Source organism: Athene noctua, chromosome 9 (genome assembly GCF_965140245.1).
Source record: "Athene noctua chromosome 9, bAthNoc1.hap1.1, whole genome shotgun sequence".
Lineage (NCBI taxonomy): Eukaryota > Metazoa > Chordata > Aves > Strigiformes > Strigidae > Athene > Athene noctua.
The window spans coordinates 15,623,939-15,642,059 of NC_134045.1; the positions used below are offsets into that span (position 1 = coordinate 15,623,939).

Genomic DNA, 18,121 nt, shown 5'->3' on the forward strand with positions numbered 1-18,121 from the left:
GAAGAGGGAGAAAAAGGCTGAAGAAATGCCATCTGAGGAACAGGGCTGCTGATAAAGCTCTGGTGACCCGTCAGAAAGGCAGAACCACTTATCTGAAACAAAATTCACCTAGAGTACTAAACAGGAATTGTTTCCCCCATGCCTCAAACATGCCTGAGATTTGAAGCATTTTCAGTTCTGCTTTAGCATAAAACCCATGGTGTAAGAAGTTGCCATATGTGAATTCCAGTGCAGACATGGATGTCTTGATTAGGTCTTGATAAGGATGAAATAATAAATGGGTCAATCTTTCATCCCTTTCTCTAACTGAACTGCATCTTCATTATAATTAACAATAATAATAATTAATATGCCTTTTTTTAAAAAAAATAAAATGTTACAGTCCTAATGATGTTAAAAGTTGAGATATGCAAATTCTTCAAAGTTTTCCTCACAGCATTAAAATGGCCTTGAAATCTCTGTATAAAGAACACTCCTATATGGGATGTTACCTTCAGTGCTTTGGGGGTGGCTTTTGGTTTTTTGGTCTTAAAGAAGAAAATTTGTGAGGTCTATGGAATGTGTACAGAGCAACGGGCAATACAGACTGGGATGGGAAGAACCCATAACTTGGTCACAAAGATTTATATGGCTCCAAAAGAAAAGGAGCTTTTCCAACAGTTCCCTAACTGGTAAGATACTATGAAGAATCCACAACTAGTATTTGATCAGAATTTGACCAGACCATTTTGTGGGATCATTTTAGTGAGTTCTGTTTTCTAGATCCACTAGGATTTCTCACTGTAAAAACCTGTGAAAATACACCAGGAACAGAATTACATTTTGAAAGGTCTTTCATTTCTGCATCAAAAATTCAACAGACATTTTAAGTAATTTAGACACAAATGTGGTTCTAACTGACTTTAAAGATGAGCCTCGGTCCTGGTTTCCAGTGCAGAATTCAACCTACATTATTTAAATCAACATGTAGACAGAAAACTCAGAGATTGCACACAGTTTTTTTAGGAAAATAGAGACTTTATACTGTTTGTTAAAAAAGAAAAGGTTGTTGATTTTTATAGTTCACTGCCCTGTGGTAAACATAGACAAATACTTGAGACTCTAATCCTATTACGATCTCTGCAAATTAGTGGGAATCTAAATTGGTGCCCTGGATACTTGTACAGTCAGAATCTTCCTGACTGCTGCCCATCTCCAGAAGTTCTGACCATATGGGCACTGACTTTACCATACAAGCTCCTCCGTGATTCTACTTCCAAAGTTTATCAAGACAGGAGACCTAGAGAGTACAATTAACTTTACACAAAATTTGCTTCCTTCTCCTGACTGTCCAACAGCGCTCTCTGAGGTTCTCTGAATGTTCCAGACCCTTCTCCCAGAGTCTTTGTAACACTGATTTATAATACGAATGTAATTTTTTAAAGAAACATCATGCCAAGTATTTGATGCAGAATTTGCATTTTACAAATTAGATTTCCTTTAAAATAATTAACAGGAAACATTCTGAGGAAAATCTTGCCTTAACCTTATGGAATTGCACTGTAAATATTGAGGCAGGACAGAAGAATGATGCCAGGCATTCTTCCTGTTTTACATATACCTCGTAGCCAAAGGGCAGAATGGCTTAGGGAAAAGTGGCACAATGTACTTTACTTTCGATCAAAAGGCAAATATGCCTGAAGCAGCGAGAGCTCTTGACTGCCGCATACCCAATAGCTGGCTTGAAAGGGGCTGCAAGTCCTCTGGGATCTTTTACTATAAATAACTGCAAATAGATATCAATAACAGAATTAATATACCCCCTCCGGAGCCAGCTGCTGCATATGTCATCTGGTACACCTGACAACAGCACTCACAAGCACTAGTTTATAAACTTTCAGGAAGGGTTCTGCCCTGCTGCTTTTCCAGATAAATGAAGCTCTTCCTACACTGTTTACTTCCAACTCATGATTCTACAAGTGTCTTGGCACACAGCTCTGCAGGATCTAGCCCAAAGTGACAAGATAGTCCCTGTGCTATTTTAGATGGTTTGTAGATTGTCACTTTTTATAACAACACTTGTAGCTCCATTTTCTCAAATGCAAGTATAAGTGATAATCCTTTCCTGTATAATTTTGCAAACTAACCTAAATTATTCAGAAGTACAGCTGCTGTTGTCTAATCCTTGCTAGCTCTTTATGCAGCTTTCTCACTGTACATCACAATTTTTTCTTGAAATCTAGCAGTCAAATGAGTGCAAGAAACACCTTCTGTCATGCTAAGAGCAGAATCCTTCCTGCAAAACTGAAAAACTGATGACATTTCCTATATCTTTCAGTATTTTATAACAATTACTTTCCAGTTTATTTCAACTAGCTGGAAGAGATTTTCTGCTGTTAGGCAGAGAAGTGTGCTATATACAAGTCCAAGAAGGTTACAATCAATGTTTAATCTATGTAAATGGACATACTTCTTATGCAGTCAGAAACACCTCCTACATAATTTATAATCAAATTAAATGAGATACACATACATACAAAAAACTGAAATCTGAGGTGTGTTGAAATCAAACAATACAGCAACAATAAATTCTCACTGAATAACACTCTAAGGGTATATCCTGTCTTCCCTGGCTGGTGCTTTACTACTTATGAAATTAATTACATTATTAATAATCTCAGTAAACTGCTTGAAAAGCTTTTCTTAAAAATCCTAAATTTTCACAGGATAAAGTTTTTCTATTGATCAAAATTTTGACTTATGTGACAGACATAGAAAGAGTCATTTCACTTTTTTAAAAATAATTACTTTTGTAAATTACTTCATACTACTCTCTAAATATCCATTTTTCTCAAAACTATGCTTCATCCCTATAAATGCCTTAATAAAATGTCTGTGTGAGAAGCAGACTGCTGATTTTGCATTCAATACATAAAACACAATGAGCACATATATGCCTGACACTAAATCTTAGTAAACCTTCCTTAGAGTATTTTTCAGTTATTTTTCTACATGCAGTAAACAGAAATAATCAATTCATTCTTGCTTGTATTTCCTATTTACAAGCATCATTCTCCCAAACTTCAGTATCTTTTGTTTTGGTTGTCATATTTCTCTGTGTTTCAGAATGCCAAACTATTTTCACCACAGCAGAACTAATCAGAACATAATTTACATTGTCAAAATTTGCAGATTTGGCAAAGAAAACGTATCATCTGATTCAATTCTTCCCAGGTTCCAGCAGAAGCCAGTCGGGTTTCTGGTGAGCTTCTCAGCATCCTGTCTAAAAGGCTGTTGAGAAACCCAGTCTTCCAGATTCCGAAGTTCTGGGAAGCACATCAGGTGGACTGCAGCCCTACGGCCTGGGATGTTAAGGCTTCCAGGGTCTGGAGCAGATAACTGCTACAAAACCAGGGAGCCCACATCTGCCAAGGTGAGTAGCTCTGAAAGCCAGGGACGGACTGACCTAGATCCAGTGTAATGCTCTTCCATAGAGATTTTCTAGATTTGAGAGGGGATTGCTCATAAGTGGTACGATCCAACTTTTTCCATATCACACATCAGCACATTTAACAAAAAGGTACAACAGATTTATATATTCTTCGAAGATAACGTCTGTTTAAAGAACTATGAACAGTGTGACAGTACCAAACACTGGTGTCTGTGCTCATTTGAGGTGTCTTATACTGTACATCAGAATTAGCATGTGTGTCAGATCAACAATTTATATAAGAAATATTCTGGTTTAGCGAGTAATACAGAATAATATACTACCCACAAAGACAGAAACCACCTTTAAAGTTTTAAGTAATTATCTTATGTTCATCTTTGAAAATTAAAGAACCTCTTGAGTGATGCAAGCCTAAACTAATATTTTAATTTAGCTGACTTCAAGCTCTTACATGTTAAAAATACTCAAGCATATTATCGCTGGCAATTTAGAAAGCGAAGCTTATGGCTACAATCAGGGCATACAAAACACTTATACAGGGGAACACAGAGAAAATATTCCTGTTTCCACAGCCCAAGGAGTCAGTAAGGAATGATGCCTCTAAGAAGGAGTCATAATTTTCCTTCATGTTATACAAGGGTGTGGTGAGACAAGGTGAAGGCAGGCAGTCTACCTCTTATTGTTCTTACTGTAAAAATTGTTGAGGCAGCAGATCGCCTGCTTTCCTTAAAATACAGCTTAAATTTTCAATTTTGTCCTGCCTCCACAACCCTTTCTTAGAACAGCTGCTGACTCACGTGAATGTGGAATATCTAAAATGCTGCAGGGGTCATCTCAGATGTTCTCACCATACCTTGATGTAAGCAACAGTAAATAACAAAAGTAAAAAAGGAGCAAGCACTACTTTTTATCTGTCTCACCTTTTCTTTCCCAGCTCTAGTCTTTTGATCACCTTCCTCTGTAGCATTCTGTAGCATTCTGTGCAATCTGGCCTCCATTTACTTTTCTGTCTCTCTTTTCACCTCTATCTGTGAAACAGCAGCCTAAAGGGGTAACAGACAGTGAGTTAAAGTGGGTTAACTTAAGTGTTTTTAACTTGCATCTTCTATTCCACAGGCTCTTAATTAAATAAATAATTAGAACCAATATTGTTCCATACCATATAAAGTAGATTCTCTTTCATAAGCTAGAGAAAAACTTAATAGTTGGAATGCAATAAATACTTCCCTTAATGATGAAAAAAGAAAAAAAAAAAAAGTGCATTTCTGGTACCTGTGTCATTTCCAAAAAACAAGTAAAAAAGTAGCAATAGTTTATCTTTGTTATTACAGATAGAAACTCAACACACAGGAGGGAACTGCATTTGATTCTTACATGATAGTATTTTAATAGAGTCACACTTTAAATTTAACAGATTCTAAGGATATGGAAGGGGGTTTGTTTGAGGTTGTTTTGGGTTGTTTTTAAAGCAAAAATAATTTTTGGTGGACAACAAGGTCCTATGGTATACTACCATACATCTCATAAACATAAAACCTTAACCAATGCAATGTAACAAAAATGGACATACACTCAAGTATGAACATTTCTAGTTTCCCAATGTAAAAAAAATGTGTTACTACTTTTATGAAGGGTCTCAGTTCACACATCAACTGCCCTTCATTCTTCACTGGGTATTATTTAGATGAGTTACACCAGTCTAAGCTTATGAGATAACAACCAATCTCATGTTATTTAGGAAGGTTTGATGTGACAATGGGAAGAATTAATACTCTTTGTATATTAGATTATATAAGATCGAGTATTTCTAGAACAATGTATGTCATGTTAATAAACAGCTTGAAATGGTTGGGTATCTTAAAACATGCTATGAAAACACCAGAATCATTACCACATCAGAAGTGTTTATATCAAACTTGCCTTTCAGTGACATGAATTTTGACTCCTATTGAATTTGTTAATTAATAGGCATATTAATAATAATTAATATCTGTGAAATCTGACCTGATGCCTCAGGTAAGACAAAATTGTAGCTACACAATGCTATACGAAACTTAACTACCACAACAGAATCCTATTTTTTGCCTTATAAGCCCTCATTGGCCAAACAACAAAGCCTATGTTTTCAAACATCATTCAACTTTGGGGCATTCAATAGGCCAGTTTGCACCAGAAAATTACATCTGTTGAAGTACCTCAAAACATGATATACAAAATAAGGTGCTAAGAATGTTGTTTGGTTGTTTGGGGTTTTTTTAATTATACACTACACGTTTATATTTTAAAGTATATTTATAGTGTATAGAGAGATCAGTTACTAGATAACATTTTCTATTCTACACACAGTATGTTTGCTATGTAATGTAGCTAACATAATTACATAGTACTTATATTACATATTATATACTGTATATACTAGGTTGCACTCTAAGAGATGAACAGTTATCAGAAAAGAAGTTTAAAAAATAAGGAAAAGTCTTTTTAAAGAATTTCTCTTCTGTTTACCATTCATCATCAATATAAATGACACACAAGACCCTGTGGACACATCAGATGTGTATAAAACTTTCAAGAATCCACTATTTCTGCATCACAATTTAAAGTCCTGAACACTATAAAGCAACTCAACCAGTACTGAAAAGCCTTCATCTATTCTTTCATGTGTGCACATTTAGAGCTGTCCAGTTTTCAGAGGCAATATACTTCTAAGCAGATGAAGAAGAAACTAGGCAGCTGACTAGCTAAAACCAGAACACAGCCTAAAGTACTGTGCCACATGCCGCCAGATTTTTGTAATGAACCAAACTCTCCTTTTTTGCTTCCTGAATCTCATATTGTAATTGACAATAACTACAATACCTTCTCAAAACATAAAACTCATCAACTTCCAGCTCACTGCTAATAAACTCATATAAAACAACTTATTAAGACATAGCCTTTAAGTCTGTGAGCAAAAAATATGCAATCAAACACACAACACATATCTATAAAGCTAGATGAAGTATTTGGACTACTGCATCTTTCTCTGACTGAAGCAAAGCATATGGTGGTATAATGGAGCATGAATTTACAGCAACAGAGATGTACGATATAGATTAAAACTTCATCTGTGAGAACATACTGCACAGCAAAAAACCCAACTATTTTTGTGTTTTCAGGTTTATGGCATGAAGAACAAATACTCTTTTGTAGAACTAGGGCTCCCTCTGCTGCTAACATGGAAGTAAAGACCAAAACCTTCCTCGAAATCCACTCAAAACGTGCTCCTGAAATAGACCCAGATTTTAAATTTCTCAAGGTATAAACATGCTTGTCAGGCTATCTGGATGGACAGAAGGTTCTCAGGTAGGACTGATAGGCTCATGTTACCCATTTGGAGCATGCAGCATGGAATGGTCCAAGGAAAATTAATTCCACTCCACTAATTGTGTCTGCATTCACTGCAGGAGTTCTTAATTAAAAGTATTAATGAAACAAGCACTTTGTACTTTTTGTTACCTTTTAAAACTAGACCAGAAATATTTGGTAATACATCTTCATAGAAACCTCTATTTTTAGGAAGTTGTGGCTTATTTGTCCTGGTAGAACAGGTTTTAGTGTTCCAAGATTTTTCTTTTGTTAAATTAAAACTCATACTTTGAGTGAAATATATAAGGCTTTAATAAGAAAGTGCGCCTGACCAACATTAAAAACTGAAATTTGAGATGTCAAAGTTACTCATTTAGCATGACTGAAGCTATCAAGTGAGTGTGTCAACAACAGTTGCTTTGAATTGATACTAGGGTGACACTGTACCAAGTCTGATCAAGGCCAGTAGTACCTTTTATCAGCTTTCCACACACCTAGATTCCAGAGACGGGGCCAGACCTCATAGCTGAGGGGCAGAAAGCTGTATCATAATATGCTTCTTTTAGTCCCAACTGCCAGCTGTGGCTTGAACTTGGAAGCAGTGGTCACAACAAGCTATTTTGGGGGGAGTCACGGCTGAACACAGCTTGAGGAAATAACACTCAACGTTGCACATGTGAGAAGCTTAACCCAGTCCTGCCCCCCTCCCCTCCTCATTTTAAGGAAAACAGACCTATAAACAACACAGCCAAAGCGGGATCAATCCAAGGTCCACGGCTATGCTAAGGGTAGTAGACTATAATGGCCGCACCAAGCCCAGCAGCAGCTTACCCGGCATAGCACACTCGTTCTGTACTGCACCCTCACGGGAACGGAGCCAGAAAACCAGCAGGCCTGACCCAGCCTGATTTGGGCTCCTTGTATCGCCAGCTCTCAAAAAAGGGGCTGTAATTTCCCGCATTTTCTCTTCACAGACTCGCTACAGCTACAGCCACTGTGCTGGGGAATGAAATCGCACGTTGGGCTCACGGACCCTACGGCCCTGGAAAGGACAAGGAAGAGGCAAGCTGACAGAACAGAAGTTCGGGCAACACTATGAACTCCTGCATGGAGAGGGGCTGAAGGGCACGACTCACGGCCGCCGGCGGCGGCGCCACCCCGAGGCTCAGCCCGGCCCGACCCGGCCTCAGCGCCGCCCCGCCCCGCCCGGCTGCGCGCTCGGAGGTGCACCGGTCGCGCCTGGCGGGGCGGGGCGGCGCAGGCGCAGTCCGGGGCAGGCGCTGCGGCTGCGCGGCCGCCCGTCAGCCATGGCGGACGAGGAGCTGGAGGCGCTGCGGCAGCAGCGGCTGGCCGAGCTGCAGGCCAAGCACGGGGTAAGGCGTGGGGACGCCCCGCCGCCGCCCCGGCAGTGCCCCTGCTCCCTGCCGCCGGGCCGGGGGGGGGCGGGCGCGCGTCCGAGCCTCGCAGGAGCGGGGCAGCGGCGGGGGCGCGCCTCGTGGAGGCCTCGCTTGAGTAAGGGCTTCGCCTCAGTAAGGGCTTCGCCTCGAGGCCGCGGGGGGAAGCGGCCCGGCCGTGCCCGGTGCTTGGGCTGTAAATGTCGCCGGCTGCCGCCCCGGTGACCGGCGGGGGGCAGCGGGGGAGGCCCCGGCGGGGCCGGCCCAGCCATCTCCTCTCCCGCTGCATGAGCAGCCGTCGCCTTCAGGGCGCTTTCGGCCTGTCTCCTGCTACCTGCCTTGGCTGCCCTGGCTGCTGCCTTCCAGGTTCAGCACATAAGCCGTCCCTCCCCGACATTTTCTGTGCCACTCACAATCTTGGGGATTACCAGCATCAGTCTGTCCAGCCATAGCTGTTTCTGAGCTGAAGTGTATCCGTCTGTTCCTGTGAAGGGATCTTCCATACTGATGTGTTTCCTCTCTCCGTGTGCTTTCGTATTCTGCTTTCACACTTTGAAATGTTACCTAGAAAATTTGAGGTGCAGATTCAACATAAAATTCAGGTTTTTTCTCTTTGTTTTGTTACTTGCTTCTGAATAGTGACCTCAGTTGCCAGTATTGGTCCCAAAATACCATGCCTGGGATTGTGTTTTCTTCTGTGTTGATAAATAATGAAGTGTTACATTGAATTTCATTTGTCCTTAGCTTACTTTAGTGGGTTTAAAATGCTTTTGTCTGTTTTCTGGGCTTTAGGAAAGTTTATTATCTTAGACCTAATAGAAAGGTCTTTTAAGTCCAAACCTACAACAATCTGTGGATAGATCCAGTAGCACTAGACATCACACTAGACTGTGTTACTGCTTTGTGGGGAAAGCAGAGAATGGCAGATTTATTTTGCTAGGGTGGCAGATTCTTACTTGCAGGATCTCGTCCATGGTCAGGCGGGTATAGCAGGCAGGCTTAGCTTACGTTGACTCTGCTGGAATATTTAAATTTACTGTCCTGTGTGGAATGTTTTTGGATGATTGTATTTATTTTGTTCCCATTCTTTAGGATCCTTCCAGTGATCCATCTCAACAGGAAGCAAAACAGAGGTATAAATGAGAACTGTTGACCTGTGGTCTTACATCTAATAATTTTGAAGCTTGCTCTTTTTTCTTGAATATTTAATTTCTTTGGAATACCCACCTGAACTTTTTGTTGTTGTTGGAAAAACCACCAGCAAAGAAGCTGAAATGCTGAAGATTTAATCCAAGGAGAGCTAAAATCTGATTGATCCAAGTGTGGCTCCCAGGCCACGACTATATTGGATGATCTACAGCAGAGCTGTCAGGCAGTCTGAACCCTGATGGGGTGGGAGGGTGTGGAGGAGAACAGCAGTATCAGCTCATTTTCACTTTGGACTCAGCTGAATGCAATAATGTTATGACCCTTAGTGATATAATAGGATGCTTTGGGCAAGCAGCATCACTCCCACTGTCATCTGCTTTGGGAACTCAGAAGCCTTGGCTTTTCAGGATTGTTAAGAGTTGGTCATAAGAAATCTTGAAGGCTGGCAGAACTCCTCCCAAACTGGAGTTTTGTCTGAGTGATGAGTTTGGGTTTGGCTCTGTTGGTACAATGAGAACATGTTTTCCTAGTTGATTTGATTTTTCTGGGACATCTGTTGCAGTTAAAACTGTGAATCAAAATTATTTGTGCCAGAGCTTAGCATGGAAACAATGTTTAGTATTTGCACTAAGTGGAAAATTGAAAATTAAGTTTTTAAAGAGCTAGACTTTGCACACAAAGTTTGTATTAACTGAAATGGATAAACTGAAATTCCAGTTTTGCAAACATTGTAAGTATATGAAGACTTACTGAGAAATTCTAAATAAACAGTGAGATTTGGTTCTGACTTGCAATTGTATGGACTATTCCTTATGCCTGCTCTACCATACACTGCCTTTGGTGAAATTCCACATGGAACTGAATGTAGAATCTTTACAGTGCGTAACATGGCTTTTATCTTTTAAGATGTAATAATAAACAGTAAGAAGGTGTAAATAGTAAACTCCATCTCAATTTCTTGGAAGATGTCAGCTATGTAACTGTCAACACATATAAGCTACCCATGACAGAAGATGCTATACAAGAAATGATGTAAATGTAAGGTTTGAAGGGACCTCAAGAAGCCACTTAAATGTATTGCAAGTATTCTGTAGTTTGCTGTTTTGTGTATATTATTTTAGGTATTTGGAATCCCACTTCTAATGTGTGTTAATTTTTCATTATAGGGAAGCAGAGATAAGAAATACTATTTTAGCTCAAGTTCTTGATCAAGCAGCTCGTGCAAGATGTGAGTATCCAAGTAACTTTCTAATAAAAAGTTCTTAACTAGTGTACCCTAGCTCTGCTCAAATCAAGCACATATGTGCTTGTATAGAGGCCAGACTAAAAAAATACTGTTGTTGATGGGAAGATAAAACTAATATAGCTTTTCAGTTGGTGATATCAATGATTGGAGGGGAAGGGGTTAACTGACATCCGAATGATATTAGTAAAAAAATGGGTTTTAATTAATAAGTAGGAATTGTGGTGAGAGTCAACATTAACATTAGTTAATCTAATTTGGAACAAGCATTTAAAATTAAGAAATATAACTACCTTGTACCTTTGTTTTACATAAATGAAAATGCCTTTTTCAATTTATTTCATGACCCTGGCATGAAGATGACTGTTTCACAGGGTTATTTGTCACTTTTTAGTTACTAGTGAAAGTATTTGGGTATGTTTTAAAACAAAATGAACAGAGCCTGTTTTTGTTGCAGTAAGCAATTTAGCACTTGTGAAACCAGACAAAGCAAAAGCAGTAGAGAATTATCTTATACAGATGGCAAGATTTGGACAGCTAGCTGGAAAGGTGAGTTACATTTTTCTCATTTTTTCTGCATATATTCATTTTCAAGCCTAATTCACTCTAAAAAGATGGTAGGTTTTTTATATCTGTACATTAACTGGAAAAGGCAATTGAGAACTTCTAAATAGTACTATATAATTCCATCAAACACCTTTTCTGAGAAGGGAAAATGTGATTCAGTTGTTTGATACTAAACATCTCTCAGAATGTGTTTATATGGCTTTTCTTTTGCTTTCCTAGGTATCCGAACAAGGTTTGATAGAAATACTTGAAAAAGTGAGTCAGCAAACAGAAAAGAAAACAACAGTAAAGGTGAGCTTTATTTCCTAAATGTAATTTTAATTTGTTACAAAATAGAGCAGAAACCTTACATGTATTGGACCATTTCAGTTCAGGGTAGAACTTAATTTCGTATTTAGCACCTCTCTTGCCAACAGTGGTAAGTGCTGGGACTCGGCCACAGCAGCCCCTCCAGGCACTGGGATGTCAGCGTTCTGTCGGGAGGAGGCTCTGCCCTGGGCCTGTCCTCTACCAGTATGCAGACAGGGGCAGGTGATGGGGTGAACGTTCTGCTTCCATGCGACCTATTCATTGTCAAACAGAGTGGAGTTTGAAAGGATTTGCTGTGACCCTTCTGTTTTCATGTCATGTATCTCATTTTAGTTCAACAGAAGGAAAGTATTGGATTCTGATGAAGAGGACGATTATTAATACTACTGTAAGACTGTCTGCCAAACAAAAGGCCTGGAGAAAGGCAACATGCTGTTGTCAGGCAGAATGCAAGATCTGAAAATGTTTACGCTTTTTCTTTTTTTTTATTATGAAAAGGCCAACATATGAACTTGTCTTGTAAAATAAATCTGAGAAGGGGATTTTATAACTTAAATTTTTGTAGTATAAGAGGCCTGAGCAGTTTGGGGTTCCCCACTGCTTCATTAGCATGAACATTTTGTTGCCCTTTAGTGTGTAAGCTATGCTTTCAGCAACTGCACACACTTAACTTGCTGCTATTTGAGATACCATAACATGAGAAGGAGCTCAGTGTAAAGGGAGCAGCCACTCTAGGAGTGTAAAGACTCACCTCTGGGCTCTAAATCACAGAACTGTTAGAAATGAGATTTCCTGAGCCCCTGCAGGAAGCCTATCCAGCAGCCCACTGGCTGTCAAGTCCTCACTGAAATCTTACAAAACAAAGGGAAGGTATCAAAGTAGTGGTTTGATCAGAAGACTTTGTATCAGGCAGTCTGTGTAAAGAAATTGTAACCAGCGTACAATTGAACCATTCCCCTACGAAATCATCAAGCTATCTCGAAAAAAGCAAGTTAACTGTGTAATACAGCACTGTTCAGACACTTGGTATCGTATATTCTTAAAACTACCTCCATTTTTATCAAATGGCTGGAGTGTTTCTTACCTTGAAAAAAAAAAATACTGTTTTCCTAAACTTTCTGCAACTCCTGCATGCATAAATTAAAACTGAACTTGTGCTATACGTTTATTCAAAAACTATGGTTATAGAAATAAGTAGCATAAATACTGTAACATCCCAATAAAGACTCTACCACCACAAAACCCTTTTCTGACATAATTTAACAGGAACATGTATGATCCCAACTGCAGTGCTTTTTGGAACAGAATAAAATTGTTTAAAGTGAGCACTAGTGGGTGTTTTTCATCTTGTGTGAATGTGATTAAAAAGTATTTAAACAGTTGTTATTTTCGTTTCATGTGGACTAGACTGGGCATTTTGCCTGTGTGTGTTTGGGATTCCTTAACTTCAGTAATATTGTGGATGTATGCTGAATTTCTTTAGACTAATGACCCTTTACCAGTGTGAAGAGTTTCAAGCCAAGGTGTGGTGATAGATGGTTTAAAAGACTTCCCATTAGGGCTACAGCTATATTCTAAGCATCCAAGCTTCCCATTCCTAAATTTACCTAAGCTTTATTGCTTTGCTGTTCTCCAGAATGGCTGTTCCAGATTCTCAGTTGTCCAAACGTGAAGTAAATGCTTTGGATTTATTTTAACTTAACAACCTTTTGGAGATTAAACTGGACTGTACAGTAACATGCTCTGCAGACAAATTGTGTTATGAAGCTGACTTCAGTGTATTTGCAGTACAGATTGCTAGGGCAAGCTTCCAGGGGTACTGCCTTCAAATCCTATTCCAGTTTAGCTTTTGATCATCATGTCTTTAAATACTAAGGGAGGTTTTTTTAATTACAAGCTTGGTTAAGCCTGTCAAAGAAAAGTTGCAAACTACTTATTTTAGCTAAGTAATTTGTTAGTCGTTATCTTTCCATCATTTAGATTATATTGGAACTGTTTGGCATTAAAGTGGGTTGGGTTTTTTTTATACATAAGCTACACATCCAAAAGGCCTGGAAATAAGCTTTATCCTAGACTGAACACTGAATAAAACTGAAGCATGGCTTGGTCAGTTAAGTAGCCTCAGGTTTACAAGGACAACTGTTCTGATACTGTAATAGAATAGAAAACTCAGGTTAATTCTAACAAATTTATACTTTTTTCTGTAAAACTCTAAAAGAAACAATATATTCTGTTACATGTTTTAAAATGTGGATTTTGTTTAAAAAAAGTCAGTAGACAATATGCATGGAGTCTGTATTAAGTCACCTGAGTAAGCTACTGTGTTGGGTTTTTTCTTGCAAATTTTATATTTCATTTGGGGAGGGGGGGCAAGTTTTTCACAGGCAACTGCTACTTTAATGCTTGGCTGATTCTTAAATTTAAAAAATTAACCAGTAATTATGTAACTGCTGATACCAAGGCTGAAACTTGGGAGCATGGCAGGTGTGTCGTTGCTTGCCTAGAATACAACTAAATATGCTTAAAATATAACAGTATTGAACAAGTTGTCTTCCATAGCCTTTTGTATTCAAAATTTGATTTTAATAGAAAAAAAAGGATCTAACTCAGAGCTCACATTCTCTGATATTTATCTCTAACCCTTTTTAAAGGTATTTACTAAGCTATCTTAAAACTTGTTTCCAAAGCTATTCAACCATGCTGTGATTAAGGATCAATAAAAAAGACTTGACACTGAACTTAGTGTCGTTGTGCTAACTTAGGTTCTGTAGTTACAGCAGGATATTCTGTACTTACACTCTGTAGCACAGTATCACCAGTTATAAGCTAATAAACTGATTTTTGTCATCCATATTGTCAGGCAGCCTTAAGACAAGAATCATTTAGTTAAATGCATAGTGTAATTAAAACATAGTGAGAATTTTGCTTATGGAGTTTGGAAATCAGATCCATGAATATTTACTTGTATCTTAAACTCTGTAAGTAATCTCTATATTATTTTTGCTACAGGTAAGGGTGACTTACTCTAGGTCATCTTTATAGTATCACAAGATGAAAAAAAACAGTTCATATCTCCTCTTGGTCTTTTGGCTTGTAATAGCTTATCAATCCTACTTTTTTTTTTTTTTAATGGGAATATAGTGCTGGAGAAGGAAGTTAGGTGCATATGTTCAGTTTTGGTTCTATATTGTACATCTCTAGGTCTTAAACACAAAACCACACAACCTAATAATGGTAATCCATGAATGCAGGAGGGGAGAAGGTCATACTGAACTTGAGGGTAAATTCCAACAGATCCCTCAATTTGCACATAGACACACAAGGTGAAGCCTTCAAATGCCTACAAAAACAAAGCAAGGAAACCTGCATAAAAGACGCAATGCTTTGAAAAAAGGACTCAAAAGAAAACAGCATTTTCAAGTTATTTTACTAGCTTTTTCTTTCCATCATTTGGCACAAATCCAAGGCACATTAGAAAATCAGAGGAATTCATAAATTATTAGAAAAATAAACACAAACCTCATCTCCAAATGTCCATATGTGCACTTACTGGACATTTTATCTCTTAGATTAAAAAGTTATTTGAAAAAATCACCAGTATGTCCTCCAGCTTTGTACTTCGCCAGGCAGTTTACTAATACCACAGTTAAAATAAACAATTATTCATACAAATAGTTTATGGAATAAAATGCAAGCTGGATGTGATGAGCCAAGAAAAAAAAAAAATACTGCACATAGAAACCTGGCTTGTGCTATTTACATGTTCTCCTACCATAACCGAAACAGTAGAAAATGAAGTTCAAATCTAAGCAGCCATCTCGTAGTTACTTGTGAGCTTTCAGTTCTTCACTGATCACCTCTAGGAATGGGGTAATATTTGGCCTATTCCAACAAATGCTTACTGATGCAAGCAATACCTTCCATAATTGGAATTTCACCTTTTTAGAGAGCACTCCAGAGTAGGGTCCTAAGCAGTTTTGTCTGCAGATGTTGCCCAGGTTCAGAATCATGAATATTTGTGCGTTTTTGCATGACTTGCTTTAGAGGAAGAAACAAAAAAAACCCCAACAATTTTCTGTGTCCTCATACATGCTTGCCTCTACTACTTTTTTTTTTTTTGGATTAGGCTGTGAACAGTGACTCCAAAGTTTAGCTTTCTCAAGGGCTTTCCACTTTTTCCCCAGTATCTTGTCTCCTGTGTAAGAACTTGATCTTACAGATCCAATACAGGGGAGCATTGCAAAGAAATTATCAAGGATTGCATCCCTTCACGTTAATAGCATGTCTAATGCAGCGTTGAAGATGTTACGGACTATTATTTTCCCAGCTACTGAAATATACAGAAATATATACTATAATGGTTTGTAACATTACAATAAAAATAGACATTTCAATTACCTCTGGCAATAAATACCTTGATATCCAATATATCTTTATATATATAAATATATATATATTTATATATATATACACTTATCCAATGTAGTGTTAAAAACTGAAAATGCAAAAATTCAAAGACATTTAAAAACAAAGTGGGTAGATGAAAAATACAATACAGGGTTTCGTTTGGTTTACTGTTACATACAATTTTTTATTAAGTGCTAAGCAGAATAGGAAAGTAATTTTGCTGTCTACATCTCAGTACATCCCTGTTTGTTGAGATCAGTAATGATCTGGCTGTGTAGTTACCTCCAACATAAGCAGAGGATTCAGTCTTCCAAAGTGCTAGGAACATTCTGTTTCTGCTGAAGAGTCATCCTCGTATTCTGTTCTGAAGGCAAGCTTGCAAGCATCACCCAATTCTTTGATGTACAGTGAAGGGTTATTGAAACTAACACCAGCTAGTTCCTCAGCTTTTGACATCAAATTCAGGCTTCCCTGTCAATGTTTCGATACCAAGTCATCACAGCAGTCTCTGGATTGTAAAATATTTGGATCTCTAGGGCTGGATAAACTATTATCACTGACATTCTCTGCTGAAAGTGGCACATTAACAGTGTGTCTTCGGTGCATTAATTTACTCCTGCAAGGAACTTCTACCATGTCATCATGGTTTACAAACTCACCACTGCATCCTGTGTCAATAATCTTAGCTTTGCTCTGGTCCAGCGTTTCAACAGATTTTAACTTGGTTTTATCGAAGCTTTTAATAGCTAACTGTGAGGATAGAAAAATGGTGTGTTAAAAGCATTGTCTACTTCCTTCATTAGAGAGAAGTAAAATAAATAGTGTTTCTTGAATATAATTATCACATTAATTTCATGTTATTCTTTATACTGAGAACACAGCCAAGGATTAAAAATAGCATACTTTGTAGGACAGTAATTATATTCAGTCTACATTTGAGAAAACAAGATGAGGCCAACCTGCCCCAAGCTACACATACATCAGTACCAAACTGAAAAGAGAATGAAGGCATCCAAAACTTATTTTCACTGCACTATCCCAATATCATCCTAACTCTTCCAAACACCTTTTGTAATCCAAGTCTCAAGGTACTTGAAATTAACAGCCATTTTTTTACCATTAAGAAATGTGTAAGTAGTAACAAAGACAGGCTCAACCAGGCACTGCTGAAGGCAAAGGCAAGACTTCCTGCTTCCAGATCTTTCCTGTCAGGGAAGACACCCCTGCCCTCCCCACCTCCCTTAAAAGACTCTTTTTGGTCACTCCAACTATTATCTTCAATTTCCACATCTGGTCCTGATTTTTTCCATTTCAGAGTGTGTGGCTCTCCTTGATTACTGGCCACTCTGCAAATGTTAAAATAACTTAAGAGAAAAAAAAGAATCCAAACATGCTAATGACAGATTTTCTAAGATAAGAACTAAAGGCAGAAAATAATTACAATACCCTTTTACTGAAATAATGGCAACAACCTTGAAAAAGTTTCAGATGGAGCTTATACCCACTAGCAATTTAGAGCTCTATGATTTCCAAAGCCACGACAGTCACACATGCTTAAAGTGCTATATATCATGGTCACATAGTAGTTTTTTGACACCTGCTGTACTTGCGTGACATAGTGCCTTCAGCGAGCCACAATGATAAAATACCACGCTTAATTAAATAGTGGGATATTACCATTAACACTAGAAAGAATTAATAAAATACTGCAGTTGTATAGAATTAATTTGGCATTCTCAAGGGTCTTTGCAAATGCCCCCTCTTAAGGGCTCTATGAAACAGAACAGTATTGCATTTTCTCGATGGAGATGAGCGGCAGAGTCTGTATTTCCAATGCTATGTCAATCTAATAATGGACAGCTACTGAACTAACCTGGTAGAAAACTGTTTTCTTTTGAATAAGTTAGTTTCTCCTCTTGATTTAGTATGCTGAAATGGCTCAGCAGCAGGTCCAATGAGAGTCAAAGCCAGTGTACAGGAGGAAGAGGGAGCACATGCTCTGGGTGGAGGGCAGCACCCAAGGGTCAGATTGGTGTAGGGTGCCACAGTACCCCCAAACATAGATGAATTGATTACATATGTATGTATCACAGCTGACAATGCAACATGCAGTTTGCTGTCACCTGCGCAAACAATCTCCTCCTACAAGAAGACCTATCATGCAAACCCTAATTTTAACCTACTGAAAAATGTCTCTCTTGTACATAGCATCTCTGTGTGGCTACAGCTCTCATGAGCTGTGGAGTTTTTCGAGTCTTGGTATAATCTAGATGT

The 18,121-nt window shown here is 38.4% G+C and overlaps 2 protein-coding genes across 7 annotated transcripts in view; one reads left to right on the top strand and one right to left on the bottom strand.

Annotated features, from left to right (window-relative positions):
* The first annotated feature begins 8,056 nt into the window (after positions 1 to 8,056).
* PDCD5 (programmed cell death 5) lies at positions 8,057 to 12,765 on the top strand. Its single transcript, XM_074913566.1, has 6 exons — positions 8,057 to 8,151; positions 9,265 to 9,305; positions 10,488 to 10,549; positions 11,022 to 11,113; positions 11,351 to 11,422; positions 11,774 to 12,765. Exons 1-6 carry the CDS (start codon positions 8,086 to 8,088, stop codon positions 11,819 to 11,821), a joined length of 381 nt encoding a protein of 126 aa, XP_074769667.1. The 5' UTR covers positions 8,057 to 8,085; the 3' UTR covers positions 11,822 to 12,765.
* A 2,084-nt stretch (positions 12,766 to 14,849) lies between these two features.
* Positions 14,850 to 18,121, bottom strand: part of ANKRD27 (ankyrin repeat domain 27) — a 48,004-nt gene continuing 44,732 nt past the window's right edge. For 5 of the 6 annotated variants that reach the window (XM_074913111.1, XM_074913110.1, XM_074913114.1 and 2 more), the window contains one exon: positions 14,850 to 16,597. In XM_074913111.1, coding sequence (XP_074769212.1) covers positions 16,322 to 16,597 — 276 coding nt within the window. In that variant the 3' untranslated portion in view covers positions 14,850 to 16,321. Of the gene's footprint in view, positions 16,598 to 17,288; positions 17,295 to 17,923; positions 17,990 to 18,121 lie in introns of all 6 variants that reach the window. The other variant, XM_074913108.1, reaches the window with a different exon arrangement.

Coding starts and splice junctions, on each gene's coding strand:
- PDCD5 (XM_074913566.1), top strand. CDS start 8,086: ATGGCGGACGAGGAGCTGGAGGCGCTGCGGCAGCAGCGGCTGGCCGAG. Junction 9,306..10,487: donor CAACAGGAAGCAAAACAGAG/GTATAAATGAGA, acceptor TTTTCATTATAG/GGAAGCAGAGATAAGAAATA. Junction 10,550..11,021: donor TCAAGCAGCTCGTGCAAGAT/GTGAGTATCCAA, acceptor TTTTTGTTGCAG/TAAGCAATTTAGCACTTGTG.